At 49.5% G+C, this 16,218-nt stretch overlaps 1 protein-coding gene across 10 annotated transcripts; it reads right to left on the reverse strand.

Annotated features, from left to right (window-relative positions):
- Positions 1–662: 662 nt before the first annotated feature.
- On the reverse strand, positions 663–16,111 carry LOC121199555. Of its 10 annotated transcripts, none has more exons than XM_041064360.1 (19): positions 15,966–16,111; positions 15,428–15,481; positions 15,262–15,316; positions 14,648–14,736; positions 14,191–14,328; positions 14,062–14,088; positions 13,233–13,307; positions 12,538–12,591; positions 11,994–12,178; positions 11,301–11,357; positions 8,700–8,774; positions 8,167–8,244; positions 7,841–7,953; positions 7,609–7,680; positions 7,149–7,182; positions 6,176–6,314; positions 5,582–5,687; positions 4,691–4,767; positions 663–2,816 (listed from the first exon to the last, which is right to left on the reverse strand). In XM_041064360.1, the coding sequence occupies exons 1-19, from the start codon at positions 16,047–16,049 to the stop codon at positions 1,608–1,610; spliced, it is 2,721 nt and encodes a 906-aa protein (XP_040920294.1). In that variant the 5' UTR covers positions 16,050–16,111; the 3' UTR covers positions 663–1,607. The 10 variants fall into 10 exon arrangements, with proteins under 10 accessions (XP_040920294.1, XP_040920293.1, XP_040920292.1 ...); XM_041064359.1 differs by having other exon boundaries at positions 663–2,813; positions 7,829–7,953; XM_041064358.1 differs by having other exon boundaries at positions 7,829–7,953.
- Between the last annotated feature and the right edge of the window lie 107 nt (positions 16,112–16,218).

The raw sequence follows: 16,218 nt of genomic DNA on the forward strand, positions 1-16,218 counted from the left end.
TGCGCGTGCGTGTGTGTGCGTGTGTGTGTGCGCGTGTGCGCGCGTGTGTGTGTGTGTGTGCTGACAGCAGCAGAGACAGTCTCTGATTATTTGAACAGGTCAGTGAAGCAGGAGAGACACAGTGAGCTGAAGCTTTCAGCTGCAGCGGTCTGTGTTTCAGACATGATGATGATGATGATCATCATCATCATCATCATCATCATCATCACAAATTGAACCTGTGAAATAAACGTTAACAATCTGTGAATAACTGTGAACAGACAGAGTCCATCCTAACGTCAGAAACAGCAACATGTCCCACCTTCACTGATGTCTCTTCCTCTGTGGCTTCACATGCCGCTGCTCCTCCTGTCCCCCTGTCCTCCTGTCCTCCTGTCCTCCAAACACCAACAGCAGCTGAAGCGCTGCTGAAGCACGGACACGGAGCCAGAGGCCGAGTGACGAAGGAAAAAGTTTTATTCTGCTCGTTTCTCATGTGAGCGACTGAAAAGAACAACAGAATACAATCAACTAAAAGAAGAGAAGCTGACAGAGGAGAGAAGAGTGAGACCTCTCATTAAATCTGTCATCCCTGTGGGTGGTGTCACCTGCAGCTGAGGCCCAGAACCACAGGGTGGAGCTGGAGGGTGAAGTTCACAGACCTGAGCCCTTTGACATTTAAACCACTTGGTATTAAAACATTTATTCAAAGAGAAAACGGCAAGATCAGAAAAAACCTGAACATTAGTCACATGATTAGTTCAAAGAAAATAAACAGCAGAGACGACAGGACACAGTAAGACGTTTGTGTCAAAGCGAAGACATTTGAAGAATCAGTCGATGTTACAGAGTTCGAGCTGCTCTTTAAATCCCAAACTGCTCAGATCTGCAGGAAGAAAAGTTCAGGCTGCAGAGTCCAGCTGAGTCCAGCTGAGTCCAGCTGAGTCCAGCAGAGTCCAGCTGAGTCCAGCTGAGTCCAGCTGAGTCCAGCTGAGTCCAGCAGAGTCCAGCTGAGTCCAGCTGAGTCCAGCTGAGTCCAGCTGAGTCCAGCTGAGTCCAGCTGCAAAGCCTCAAAACCGCCAAAATAAAAGCATTTCATTGGCATCTGTATTTTATTTCACTTTGAAAGGTCTAAATGTTTCCTCTGTCCACGATGCACAGAAAAACACTGAATCTGTTTTTATTCCTCTTTCATTGATTAAACTGAGTCTAAATCACATCCAGTGAAAAAAGTTTTCTCCTGTTCAGAAAGTTTGTTTCCTCAAACCTGTTCTTCACTTTCAGACCTGAAACTGATTAGTCCCGTCCAGAGAGACACAAAGACCACGGAGAGACACAAAGACCACAGAGAGACATGAAACGAGCACAGAGACAGGAAACAGGATTATCTGACAGCTAAACTGCAGCACGTTGTTTGGACCTGATGATCCCTGGTTTCTGAGCCCTGACTGAGAACCACAGCTAAAAGCAACACAATATAACAAAATGTTTTACAGACTTGAGTCAGGTTTGGATTCTCAGTGACCTTCGACCTTCAGATCTCGAGCTCAGCTACAGCAACATCCGGATTAAACAGGAAGTTCCCGGTTCACACCAACGGGCTCCACGGATAAACGCACCGGACGTCCTCACATGGTGAAAGACGAGCCGTTGTCGCTGGATCCGTCCACCGAGCGGCGAGCGGACACGTAGATCTCGGAGGTGGCTCTGGAGAAGCGGCGCGGGGCGATGTACCTCTTCCCCAGACACCACAGGTCCTGGATGATCCTTCTGAAGTGGTTCCTGAACTTCACCCCGACGAAGGCGTACAGCACCGGGTTCAGGCAGCAGTGCAGGTAGGCGATGGTCTGTGTCACCGTCTTGGCCACCTGCAGGGCGTCGGACGCTTCACACGTCTGCTGCTCGAACATGTTGACGGTGTCGTAAAACAGCACAATGTTGTAGGGCAGGTGGCAGGTGATGAACACCACCACCACAGCCAGCACCACCCGCACCGCCTTGTGCCGCTGGAAGTTTCTGGCCCTCAGCAGCGTGATGATGACGGCGGTGTAGCAGAAGATCATGATGAGCAGCGGCAGGAAGAAGCCCACGGCCAGCTGGGTGCCGGGGACGGCCACCTTGGTCCTCCAGGCCGTGTTGTTGTTCATGAACCTGAACTCGCAGACGTACTGTGGATGCACGGTCAGATTCTTCTGTCCCTCATACATGGAGGAGTTCCAGATGTGGGTCAGATTCTCGTCCTGTCCGTCGTACAAGAAGATATCCATGGTGTGGGACGGCTGGTACCAGTTGTAGTAGAGGAAGGTAGGGATGGACAGCAGAAAGGCGCAGACCCAGACGATGGCGCAGATGAGGCGGCTGTAGGGAAGCGAGCGCAGTCTGAAGCTGCGGCGGGCCTGGACGATGGCGATGTAGCGGTCGGTGCTGATGCAGGCGAGCAGCAGCATGCCGCTATACAGGTTCACGCTGTAGGAGCCGCGCAGCAGCTTGCACGCCGCCTGTCCCATCGCCCACGACGACAACTCGTTGTAGACGATGAGAGGCAGCGACGCTACGAACAGCAGGTCCGCGACGGCCACGTTGAGCAGGTAGACATCGGTCATGGACTTGGTCCTCTTGTAGAAGGCGTAGGTGATGATCACCAGAATGTTCCCCACAAAGCCCAGGATGCAGATGATGGAGTGGATGTATGGCCCGACCACCAGCTCCACGCTGCGGTTGTTCTGGTAAGAACAAGGTCCAACTGGGTCGTAGTCAAACTCAGCGTCACCATATTCATAATCTGACAGGCCGCCCAAACCTTCGTCCAATGAGAACTCCATCTTCTTCTTCTGCTGCTGTAAATAAAGAACAGAGGGAACGTCAGACTGTGGCGTGAGACCTGAGGGAGTCATTCACTCAGAGACGCGTCAGCCATGTTACATTTGATCAGAAAGGTGTTTCACAACATATGAGAAGAGGAAATGAAAGTTTTATCAGCTTTAAGTGAAATAAACTCTGTTCATATTTACAACAAAGTTTAAAGGAACGTTCAGGAAACCAGCGACAGAAAATGCAAATGAATCCACATTTAGAAGGAGAACACACCGAGATCCACCACCCTCACAACAAAATAACACCAACCACAGCTCAGGGAAGCAGCTGGAGCAGGTGGAAGAAGTCCAGCACGTAAAACCTCATGGTCACTTTCTAACTTTCACTTTTAAAACGATAAGATTCGACACGTTGATCAGCTGTTTTCAGTCTCTCCACGAAATTTACTGCACAGACATCAAAGTGTCTGTGAGAAAGACAAGAAGAAGAAGAAGAAGCCAAACACCGGCGTGAATCCACAGCCTCAGGGTTTGGATTTTAAAGTCCCGCTCAGACCGGGACAGGAGGTCCAACCTGAGTCTGAGTCCATCAGAGAAACAGCAGGAGCCCTGACACTGACCAGATTTGAATATTTGGAATAAAAACTCAGAATCGACCACAAACCTTTGAGGAAGTCAGTGAATGAGACAGAGTTCATGATCACAAGATAACAACCTGTTGGACTGGTTTCCAGTCAGCTGCAGGCGAGACGCAGCAGCATTTAAAGACAAAGTCCAGTCTGTGATCCACAGTCTGGGTCAGACCTGATCATTGTTCACAGTTTTTACGTGTGGCTGTGTGTGTGTGTGTGGGGGGGGGTGCGCACCCTCACAGCCGCTGACGGACGGACCCGCCGCCGGCGCTCAGCTCACAGCAGGCGGCTGCTTCTCTCTCTGACTCTCCAGGTTCGGGCTGAAGCTTTGAATGAAGTGAAACTGGCACAAACGTCACCACGTTTTCTTCTGCTGGTAAAAAGTGTCGAGGTTTCACATGAAAATGCTCCAGTTGCGGTCGATGGAGATGGTGAACGTATGACTGTGAACGTGTGAGTGCTTGTTGTCAGGTGTCTGAACAGTGAGAGGAAGTTTGCAGAAAAGAGGTCAGTTCAGCCCCAAACACTGAGTGACCCAGTTCATGTGTTCCGTGCGGTTTCTGCTCCTCTCTGAGGTCTGACTTACAGTCACTCAGAGCATCATGGGAACTCAGAGCCCCCGCTCTCTCACCTCCACACCTTTCTCCCTTTTTAATGACTTTACATCAGTTTCCCTCCAACACTTCAGTCACTCTCAGTTTGTGAAGGTGTGGGAGTGTTAATGAAGGAAAATGCTTCTTAAAAGGTTTTTTCACCTGCTGTTTGGTGGAAAAGCTGCAAATTTATCAGAAAAACTAAATCAGTCGGTTCATGAAATGAGCTCGACACAGTGTCAGAGTCAGTTTTCCCAGACTAAATACAGGACCCAGGGCCCCGGGCCCCAGACCCCGGACCCAGGCAGGTCTAGACCCGTTCTCACATGAAGACGGTCCAGCTGGGGCTCCGGCGTCAGACTGAGGCTGCAGATTAAACCTGATCTTAAAGGAGAAATGAAGAGATGGTGTAAAACACCGACAGTTCCTCAAACACCTCATGTTCCTGCTCCCTACTTCTGCTTGATGGACACGACGCAGACATCGGACTGGACAACAGCTGCACGGTTTGTCCTCTCCGACTTCCTTTATTTCAAATGTCACCTGAGTAAAACAAACAGGCTCAAACAACAAAGCGCAGCAGGTTTACTCCTCCACCTGCTCTCACACTCAAACCTTCTCAGTTCAACACTCACAGAAACCTGCTGTGTCACCTGTGCAGGTGTTTGTTTACCTGTGAGGTGTATTTAAGGACTTCCTCTAAATCACAGGACTTCCTTAACCACCAGCTGATCCCAGGACTGGACTGGACTGGACACACACACACACACACACACACACACAGACACACACAAACCTGGGTTTATTACTGCAGATGATCTGACGTATAAACTGCAGCATAAATAAAGTTTATTCAAACAGCACAGAGACAGGAAACCTGGGGTCTGTTGGGGGGGGGGGGGGGGTAACAGAGACACCACGCTGTAAAAAATATCCTGTTATGAGTAAAAGAAGCGCAAACATTTATGAGCAGTAAAAACTTGGGCGACTCAAAGACTGAAGTTATTTTATGAAACTGGTTTCTTCTTCTTCTTTCTTTCTCTGACACACATCTGCGGCTCAGAGGCAGAAAAAGAGAAGAAGATTTAAAGCTCAGACGCTGAAGTCAGTCTTTATCTTGATTTAACTTTGAAACAGCTGACATCAGAAATGATCATCAGCCTTTTAACCTTCACATCCTGTCGATTTTCAAGTGAAAATGACAGAAAAGTGACTCGCTGTGGGACGACGGTGCTGCTGGTTCAAACTCTGCCACACACAAACCAAAGTGCACGGAGCATTTCTGTCTGACTGCTGCACGGTTAAAGTTCACACGTGTCAGGAGAATCACACCCGGACATTTCACACGTCGTTTAGAATAAAATGTCCAGATTAACAGAAACAAGAAGCTCAGGAGCCACAGGTCTGAGACGGAAAGATTCACTGGGAAATAAAGAGGAAGACCAAAGAGCTGAGGTTTTACTGAGACTGAGCCTTCAACCAAAGCAAAAAAAATAAAAATAAAAAAATAAATTAAATCACAGTGAAACTGAAAAGAAGATTGTGAATAAAAAGCAGGACTCACAGGTCTGAGGTCTGGACTGAGCTGCTGGTTCGTCTGTGTCTCGTACAGGTGATGGTGAGGTGGAGGTGGTGGAGGCAGCTGCTCGGCATCGATCACACTGAAAACACTGCTGATGAAAGGGGAAATGTGTGTGTGTGTGTGTGTGTGCTTTTCTGAAACCTTCCTCTTTCAGTCTCTCTCTCTGGCTGAGCAGAACTCAGACTGGATGCTGGGTTGTAGATTTGAGGTGCAGTGTTCATCCGTTCATCAGTTCATCCGTTCACCTTGACTCCTACACCTTAACAATCATTTTTCATTCCTGCATTTTCCCGTCTCCTTTCAGACTAACCTGCTGCAGCCTGTCATTTACCGAGCTGCTGAATATTTCTGCAGAAACCAGCTCGATACAAATCCGTTTATTTGCTCAGAGAAACTGTACAGACTTAAATATCAGTGATACAGAGAGGTGCATGATGGGAAAGTCAGGCCACCTCCTCCATGTAATCAGCTCCATGACTCTGACTGAGCTGAGAGACACTCAGGTCCTGGGTGGTTTCATCGAACTGCAGAAGAAAGAACAAAGAACAACACGTGGTTTAATTCAAAGATCCGAACCTGAAACAGGACGCGTGACGGACACGTGATGGACGCCAACCGTCTGATCACCTTGTCGCTGTTGTCCGGTCCCTCGATGGAAACTTCCTCGATCTCCTCGCCGATACTCAGCTCGCTCTTGGAGAAATCTGAGCGATGACTGAAATAAAAAGATGCAAAGGTCAAAGTTAGTTTACTGCCGAGTGACGAAGAAGCAGACGGAGGACGGGACAGCTGAGACCATCACCCTGTCTCTGCCTGAGCAAACTGTCCAACTGCCCCGAGGAGACGTGAGGACTGAGCAGAAAAGTGTCTGTGTGTTACTGTGTGTGTTACTGTGTGTGTTACTGTGTGTTACTGTGTGTTACTGTGTGTGTGTGTTACTGTGTGTGTGTTACTGTGTGTTACTGTGTGTGTGTTACTGTGTGTGTTACTGTGTGTTACTGTGTGTGTGTTACTGTGTGTGTTACTGTGTGTTACTGTGTGTGTGTTACTGTGTGTGTGTTACTGTGTGTTACTGTGTGTGTGTTACTGTGTGTGTTACTGTGTGTTACTGTGTGTGTGTGTTACTGTGTGTTACTGTGTGTGTGTTACTGTGTGTGTGTTACTGTGTGTTAGTGTGTGTGTTACTGTGTGTGTGTTACTGTGTGTGTGTGTTACTGTGTGTTACTGTGTGTGTGTTACTGTGTGTGTGTGACTGTGTGTGTGTTACTGTGTGTTACTGTGTGTTACTGTGTGTGTGTTACTGTGTGTTACTGTGTGTGTGTGTTACTGTGTGTGTGTTACTGTGTGTTACTGTGTGTGTGTTACTGTGTGTGTGTTACTGTGTGTGTTACTGTGTGTGTGTGACTGTGTGTGTGTGACTGTGTGTGTGTTACTGTGTGTGTGTGTGACTGTGTGTTACTGTGTGTTACTGTGTGTGTGTTACTGTGTGTTACTGTGTGTGTGTTACTGTGTGTGTGTTACTGTGTGTGTGTTACTGTGTGTTAAACACCTGTTAAAGTCGTCGTCGTATTCAACGTCATCGTCTGTGGAAACAAAGTTAAACAGGTTCAGTTTGTCTGAAGAAAACAAACAAACATTTTCTCTGAGAACACTGAGAGCGAGCACACACACTCACTGTGCGTTACTGTGTGTTACTGTGTGTGTGTTACTGTGTGTGTGTGTGTTTCCAGCTCTGACTCAGCAGCTGATGCACCAACTCATCACAACTTCAGTCAAAACTCAAACATGAATAAAAGTGTCACTTCCTGTGTTGAGTTTCTAAACAGACGAGGTCTGAATGAGAAGGACGCTGCTCTGAACTGTGCATGATGAAAACAGAGGAAGCTGCTGACAACTTCAAACTCGCTTGGTAACCTGGTAACGTGGCAGGAAGCAATGGGACGACCTCTGACCTCAGTGTGCTGATGCAGACCCTGAGCCGGGCCGAGCCGCGGTGGACGGACTCGTACCTAAACGCAGAGATCCAGTCCGATCGTTCGGGGCCTTCGGGTCTCTGAGCTCCTTCTCTCTGGAGTTGGATCCTGTAAGAAGAGAATCGAGCTGTCTCACAGTCTGAGCTCGTTCCTGATCTCCAGAGGACGAACCCTTTGGATTCTAATCACTTCGTGACCTTTGCTCTAGCGCCACCCTCAGGCCAAAGCTTAAAAATGCCCCAGATGTTAAACTGACCGTCAAACTGACCGTTCCTGCTGTGGCTCTGCTCGGACGCGCTGCTTCCTCCTCCTCCTCCTGGTCTCGGAGCCTCAGACACGGACCCTGCAGGACTCTCTCTGGCCCCGGACGTCTCCATCTTCCTGGGACACAGACAGTGCACAGGACTCATGGGTCTGGGTCTTTGTTAAAATGTCTTACTGTGATTAAAGACTTTCAGGCGCGTCCTGTTTTCAGGACTTTCAGAGTCTTCCTGCAGTGAAGGACACCGGAGACACTTTTCACTTTCACTCATGAGGAATTTATGTCCTCCAATAACCAATAATCAACTGATCAGACCGTCACTCGTCGCTCACCTGAGCTCAGAGCTCTGACCGCGTTCAGACAGAGGGTCGTCTCGCTCGACCTCTGAGTCAGCAGCCAGGACAGACAGACTGAGGCCGGGACAGAGAGAGAGACAGGAGACAGACAGAGTCACACTCACAGGAACTTCTATTCTTCTGAGGACTGTCACTGTATAAACCTGCAGCTCTAACTCTGCTCATGCAGAAAATGTCTCAGGACAGTTTCGTCTTTTAGTTTTTGTCCAACTCATTTTCTGGTGTTGGTGAATCCAAAAGCCCGGAGCTGCTCCGCTGCTCAAGGACCGCGGCTTTTCCCGCCTCAGTCGTCCCACTGGGACTGACGGGGACGCTTGTGTCTGATCCACAGCGTCAAACACGGTCAGAGTCAGCGGAGCAGCTCCTGATGACATCACACATCACCTGATGACATCACAGCGCAGGTTAATGGGCACTGAAACAGGACTGTGACTTTAACCTGCTCACTGTCATTCACTGATCTGAGTCGTCTGATTGGACGGAGGACGTGGCGAACCGTGCAGACTCACTCGTTCAGGCTCTTGCCCCGCCTCATGGGGGAGACGGCCGGCCCAGAGAGACACTCCTCCCTCAGGGGGACAACACTGCAGGGCAAGGAGGGGAGACGCACAGGTAGAGAGACAGGCAGGACAGGTGAAGAAAGAAGACAGGACGGGACACAAGGCAAAACACAGACAGACAGTAGAGATACATCGAAGACAAAGTGGAGAAATCAGGAAACAGACGAGCCAGTGGAGGCATGCAGGTGAGGGAGAGATACCTGGACAGGTGAGATACAGGACACTGCGCTAACGCTGATGCATTTAACTGCCAACGATACGCATCACTTCCTTTTAACTCCACAATAAAAGCACCTTAATTAGAGGGCCTTTACTGTGAAACCAGAAAAGCTGAGAAGACAACAGCAACTTCAGATCAAGAACCCAAAGTTCAGACCTGTCCAGCTGGTGTTGGACAAAAAGAGTCCACGTTAACAGGAGCTGAGCAGCACAACATCAGAGACACTGATCACTGATTATTGATCGTTATTGTGAAATAACAGCTGGAACAAACTTCACCTGCAGCATCGTTCAGGTAAAACAGGACAGAGTGTCTTTACTGACTGTGGACACAGGGACAGGACAGCAAAGCAGAAACGATCAAAGGAAGAAGAAGAAAAAGAAGAGAAATGAAAGACAAAGGCACAGAAAGCACGGAGCTCTGGGTTTGGACCGTCTCAGACGCAGAGTCAGAGACGGAGACAGAGAGTTTGTCCCCACGACACGTCTCTCGTTCCCAACACTCTGAGCACAAACTGGAAAGGACTGAATTTATTTCTCTGCTTTATCAAATTCAGATGATTGATGGTTTGAGTCAGAGGTGTATGACTGATGTCTCACTCCGTCACAGTCTCACTCCATCAGTCTCACTCCATCACAGTCTCACTCCATCAGTCTCACTCCATCAGTCTCACTCCGTCACAGTCTCACTCCATCAGTCTCACTCCGTCACAGTCTCACTCCATCAGTCTCACTCCGTCACAGTCTCACTCCATCAGTCTCACTCCGTCACAGTCTCACTCCATCAGTCTCACTCCGTCACAGTCTCACTCCATCAGTCTCACTCTGTCACAGTCTCACTCCATCAGTCTCACTCCGTCACAGTCTCACTCCATCAGTCTCACTCCGTCACAGTCTCACTCCGTCACAGTCTCACTCCATCAGTCTCACTCTGTCACAGTCTCACTCCATCAGTCTCACTCCGTCACAGTCTCACTCCGTCACAGTCTCGCTCCATCAGTCTCACTCCATCAGTCTCACTCCGTCACAGTCTCACTCCGTCACAGTCTCACTCCATCAGTCTCACTCTGTCACAGTCTCGCTCCATCAGTCTCACTCCATCAGTCTCACTCCGTCACAGTCTCACTCCGTCACAGTCTCACTCCGTCACAGTCTCACTCCATCAGTCTCACTCTGTCACAGTCTCGCTCCATCAGTCTCACTCCATCAGTCTCACTCTGTCACAGTCTCGCTCCATCAGTCTCACTCCATCAGTCTCACTCTGTCACAGTCTCGCTCCATCAGTCTCACTCCATCAGTCTCACTCCGTCACAGTCTCACTCCATCAGTCTCACTCCGTCACAGTCTCACTCCATCAGTCTCACTCTGTCACAGTCTCACTCCATCAGTCTCACTCTGTCACAGTCTCACTCCATCAGTCTCACTCCGTCACAGTCTCACTCCGTCACAGTCTCACTCCATCAGTCTCACTCTGTCACAGTCTCGCTCCATCAGTCTCACTCCATCAGTCTCACTCTGTCACAGTCTCGCTCCATCAGTCTCACTCCATCAGTCTCACTCCGTCACAGTCTCACTCCATCAGTCTCACTCCGTCACAGTCTCACTCCATCAGTCTCACTCTGTCACAGTCTCACTCCATCAGTCTCACTCCATCACAGTCTCACTCTGTCACAGTCTCACTCCATCAGTCTCACTCTGTCACAGTCTCACTCCATCAGTCTCACTCCGTCACAGTCTCACTCCATCAGTCTCACTCTGTCACAGTCTCGCTCCATCAGTCTCACTCCATCAGTCTCACTCCGTCACAGTCTCACTCCATCAGTCTCACTCTGTCACAGTCTCACTCCATCAGTCTCACTCCGTCACAGTCTCACTCCGTCACAGTCTCACTCCATCAGTCTCACTCTGTCACAGTCTCGCTCCATCAGTCTCACTCCATCAGTCTCACTCCGTCACAGTCTCGCTCCATCAGTCTCACTCCGTCACAGTCTCGCTCCATCAGTCTCACTCCGTCACAGTCTCACTCCATCAGTCTCACTCCGTCACAGTCTCGCTCCATCAGTCTCACTCCATCAGTCTCACTCCATCACAGTCTCACTCCATCACAGTCTCACTCCATCAGTCTCACTCCGTCACAGTCTCACTCCATCAGTCTCACTCCGTCACAGTCTCGCTCCATCAGTCTCACTCCATCAGTCTCACTCCGTCACAGTCTCACTCCATCAGTCTCACACCGTCACAGTCTCACTCCATCAGTCTCACTCTGACGTGTGTCCTACTGAAACGATCAGACTTGTCCTGTTCATGAGTCCGAGCTCTGCAGGTACTTACTCGTTCTGACTGTCCGTCCTCTCTGATGAATCCTTTTCTCCACAGGGAGAACTACGACTTCAGAGGCGGCAAAAAGAGAACACAACAGACCGTCTCAGAGAAGACGCACAGACACAATGTCCAGGACTGAACACGATAAACAGGAGCTGAAACAACGACTCAGTTAGCTCATCGACAGAAAAACGTCACAGAATTCTTCTGTTCCTCTGGTTTCTGTTTCTCAAATGTTCAGATTTGCAGTTTTTTTTTTGTTTTCTGTGAAAATGAATATTTTTGAGTTCTGGACGTTTGAAGACGTCACGTCTCAAAGTTGATGATGAAGTAAAGTGCTGCCATGCTTCTTTCACTTTGGGGAATATGAGTGTGAATTTTTCACCTAACAGAATCTGTTAAACTGAAACTGAACTAATTTTTGCCCAAACCCTGGGAGGAGTTTCCTGATCCGGATCAATCAGAGACGGCTGACTCTGATTGATCCGGATCGATCAGAGTCAGCCGTCTCTGGTTAGCGCTCAGACACGATCACTGTTCAGTGCTGAGATCCATCTGCTCTAAACCCTCTTCTCCTCCCAAAATGTGGAACTATTCCTTTAAACCTACGGCTGCGTTTCCACCTTTTGATGAATCTGTAGGTGAAGACATCTGTGTCAGTGCAGAGAACAGATGTCACAGCTTCAGTTCAGGTGTCCTCACCAGCCGTAGGTCTTCTGAGGTTTGGGCAGCGGGTCGTCGAAGAATGAATCTCCGTCGTCGAGGTCGTCCTCCACTTCCAGGTCCAGGTCCAGACGGTCCCTCTTCAGACCAAAGGACGACATCCTGTTGTCAGACACTTGCTGCTGCAAGTCTCCTTTACCCAGAGCCGTCACACGCTCCGAGTCCTGAACCATGACAGAGGACACAGAGGACAGTGAACTGAGTTACTGAGCTACAACCGATTAATCATGAAAATACCTGGTGGATGAAGTGAAACTGAAATTAGCAGCAGCCCTGTTCATGTGATCAGACCTGACTCTGATCAGACAGTGAGCTCTGACGTGGTGTTGGATTCAGGTTATTAACTGTTACACAATGAAACACGCAAATCAAAGCAGCGCGTGAACGTCAGAGTTAGTAACAGTGAGCGCAGTGAGCGTTAGCATGAAGCCCAGTCAGAAACACAGGGTGATTCCCACAGCTGAGCCGAGCTTAGCTTAGCTTAGCCGCTGATGTCTCTGTGCTCTGTCCTCCTTCTTGTTACCTTGGCTGCTGTCTGACTCTGTCCACTGTGTCTCTGGCCTTTATATCTGGGGATCTGTACACGACAAGGACAGGGACAGGGACAGGGACAGGGCAGCTATCAGAGTCTACACACCTGACACCTGAGGCTTAACATCAGCTCAAACTAACTTTACAGTGATGGTGCTGAACAGCAGTACCTGTTCAGGTAAGACAGCGGTGCCTGCTGGGATCCAGCTCTATCAGAGTCTCACACTGTGTCGGAGCAGCTCTTCATAGATCCTTCACTAAAGCTGCTTGGTCCTTCCTAAGCTCTTAGTAACTACTAGTTAGTTTCAAACCAGTGATTCACTAAATCAGGCTGCACCTGTAACACTGAGACGTCTCAGCTGATGACATGAAACCAGGAGGCTCCTGTAGAATCACAAGCCTGAATAATACATAATGATAAAGGACTTTTACAGAGAGGACGCCCACACAGAGAGGACGCCCACACAGAGAGGACGCCCACAGAGAGGACGCCCACACAGAGAGGACGCCCACACAGAGAGGACGCCCACACAGAGAGGACGCCCACAGAGAGGACGCCCACACACAGAGGACGCCCACACACATTCTAAGACAGACCACTAGGCCTGCTACACTCAGGCTGCCATTCATTACAGTCAGGCTCAGCAGGAACTCCAGCACACACCGGAGAGTCAGGCTCAGACGTACCTTACTGACAGATCGACAGCCCATCTTCTCCTCAGGGAAGAGGCTTTGAGGTTGGCTGACATCAGAGTCCTGAACCTGAACAAAGACAAGCAGCAGCAGATGTGGTGGTACTGCAGATGTGGTGGTACTGCAGATGTGGTGGTACTGCAGATGTGGTGGTACTGCAGATGTGGTGGTACTGCAGATGTGGTGGTACTGCAGATGTTGTGGTACTGCAGATGTGGTGGTACTGCAGATGTGGTGGTACTGCAGATGTGGTGGTACTGCAGATGTGGTGGTACTGCAGATGTGGTGGTACTGCAGATGTGGTGGTACTGCAGATGTGGTGGTACTGCAGATGTGGTGGTACTGCAGATGTGGTGGTACTGCAGATGTGGTGGTACTGCAGATGTGGTGGTACTGCAGATGTGGTGGTACTGCAGATGTGGTGGTACTGCAGATGTGGTGGTACTGCAGATGTTGTGGTACTGCAGATGTGGTGGTACTGCAGATGTTGTGGTACTGCAGATGTTGTGGTACTGTGTGTACACTGAGTGAACACACTGTGGAACAGTCTGAGCTTCAGCAGCAGAAACCAGGACACACTGAGATCAACAGGAAATCAAAGCTCCGCCTCTACTGAGTCTACAGCTCAGTGACCCAGATCATGAGACGGAGCCGGACTGTCAGCACACACACACAGACACAGAGAGAGACACACACACACACAGACAGACAGAGAGACACACACACAGAGACACACACACACACACAGACAGACAGAGAGAGAGACACAGAGTCACACACACACACACACACACACGCAGAGACACAGAGACACAAAGCTCACCTTGGGGACATTTCCACTTCTGTCTCCCTGTTCACAGACAGAGGACAGAGGTCAGAGGAATGATCACACCTGACAGGTTTCATGAACACAGAGCAGGATATCGTGTCTGTCTTTCAGCTGATGGCTCACCTCCATGCAGACGGACGGTTTGTCTCGGAGTTGTCCTCTCCTGACGAGCTCCAGCAGCAGAGGACAGTTCCTGTTCACCTCAGACTCGGACAGACCCAGCTCTCTGCAGACCAGGTCCCGACTGTCCAGACCGTTCAGCTGCGAACACAAACCCCGGCCAAAAAAAAAAAAAAGAGACAGACATCAGGAGAAGAAACACCTGGAGGAGGCTTCACCTGGCTGTAACTGTCTCTGGTGGACTCACTGCTGTGTGTGTGTGTTTCAAACATTTTAGTCCATATTAAAATCTGCTCCACTGATCAGACCACAGACGTTCACGTGTCAGTTCTGAACAGGAACCATGACACAGGATGAGGATTACACACCCACACACCACAGAGATAACACGCCGAGTCAGACTGTGGTCAGATCACGTCTGAAGCAGCGTCTTCGTGTCTCTGAGCCACATGAAACTCACCGAGTTGATCTCCGGCTGAAACACCGCGAGGGTGAAGTCCAGGTTAAAGACCTGCAGGAAGTCCACGATCAGGCTGGCAACCAGGCGACCTGCAGGAGAGCAAACCGGTTCAGGAGCAGACAGCACGGAGGAGACGCTGTTTGGGTTCTACATGCAGTGAAGACCCAGCAGGCTTCGCTTTGTTTACTGTGTTTTACTCTTGCACCTGCGTTCTGCAGGTAGCAGAGTGGTTCTACACAGAACCACAACAAGTCAAAAACCTTCTGAACTTTCACTGATTTAACAAATATGAGGAACTGAGCGCAGGTCCTCGGTTCGTCAGACTCAGAGGCTCTGAGCTGCCTGATGCTGCCACAGCTCCACCCTGTGGTGACAAACAGCAGCTACAACAGCTCCTCCTTCAGCGAGTCCTACAGACCATCATCACAGAGCACGTCTGTGCCACTGAACACACAAACAACTGAGCTCACAATGAAACCAGCTGCACAAAGGAAGAGAAAACTCAACAAGACGGAGACAAAAAGATCCGACTTCACCAAACGTTTGGTCTCTGAGGCTAAAAAATCCTGAAAATTAAACTCAGAAACACGACGAGGGAGGAACACACCACTGACCGTCTTTGGTGTTGAGACATTTCTTCAGATTGTCATTGATCAGAGGAGTTTTGTTCTGAGGAAAAAGAACAACAACATGGAAATTAGCACTCTATGTAGTAAAGAACCAACATGGCAGCTGCCAGAAGCGAAATGAATATTCTAAACTGTAAACGTTAACCATCACCTCCAGTCTGTCCTGCTCCTCCATGGCCAGGAACACGGCCGCCCTCATCTCTGCCTGCAGGGACAAACAGCAGACTTTATCAGACAGCTGTTCCTGTCTGCTGGACAGAAAAGGAAAGACACCCAAAGACATATGACTGCTGAGGAGCTGCAGGAAGGTGGTGTGTGTCCTGTGTGTCCTGTCTGTCCTCCTGTGATAACAGACTGAGAGAATACCGCACAGACTGATGGATGATGAAGATGAAGTTCTCTGCAGCTCGTTAACGTTCATCATCATCATCATCATCATCATCATCAGAGGGGATAAAACCTTCTCCACTCACAGAAACTGTTTCCAGGTCAGACTGAATGACCTGTTAAAGAAACGGCCGTTAGCCCGGGAGCTAACGTTAAATGTTAAACCGCCTGAAACGGACTCACAGCAACAGTTAGCCGCGTCTCAGCGACCTGCTAGCTGCTACGCGACCGTTAGCTTAGCATAGCTGGCCGGTGGCCCGGTTAAACGGACCCGCTGCGGCAGTAAAAGCAGTTTTTCGGACCTTGAGCTTGTTGAGGACTCCGTTGCTCTCCAGGCTTTGGATGAGCAGGTCCCTGAGCTCGGTGTCGTCCTCGGTAGCTGACATGTTTCTGTTTCTCTGAAGCTAACAGCTGCCGCTTCCAGGGCTTCAAAACAACACACACGGAAGCTACGCACTCTTCTTCTTCTACTTCCTCCTCCTCCTCCTCTTCTTCTTCTTCTTCTTCTTGGGTTTTGTCGGTAAACACTGAATTGGTTTTAGCGCCACCAACCGG

The sequence above is a fragment of the Toxotes jaculatrix genome, chromosome 19 (assembly GCF_017976425.1).
Source record: "Toxotes jaculatrix isolate fToxJac2 chromosome 19, fToxJac2.pri, whole genome shotgun sequence".
NCBI lineage: Eukaryota > Metazoa > Chordata > Actinopteri > Toxotidae > Toxotes > Toxotes jaculatrix.

What these genes read in the sequence shown, in the direction of transcription:
- LOC121199555 (XM_041064358.1), bottom strand. Translation starts at nt 16,049, where the DNA reads ATGTCAGCTACCGAGGACGACACCGAGCTCAGGGACCTGCTCATCCAA. An exon ending in GAGTCCTCAACAAGCTCAAG is followed by an intron (nt 15,482 to 15,965) that starts GTCCGAAAAACT and finishes TTGTCCCTGCAG; the next exon opens with GCAGAGATGAGGGCGGCCGT. An exon ending in ATGTCTCAACACCAAAGACG is followed by an intron (nt 14,737 to 15,261) that starts GTCAGTGGTGTG and finishes GCTCTCCTGCAG; the next exon opens with GTCGCCTGGTTGCCAGCCTG.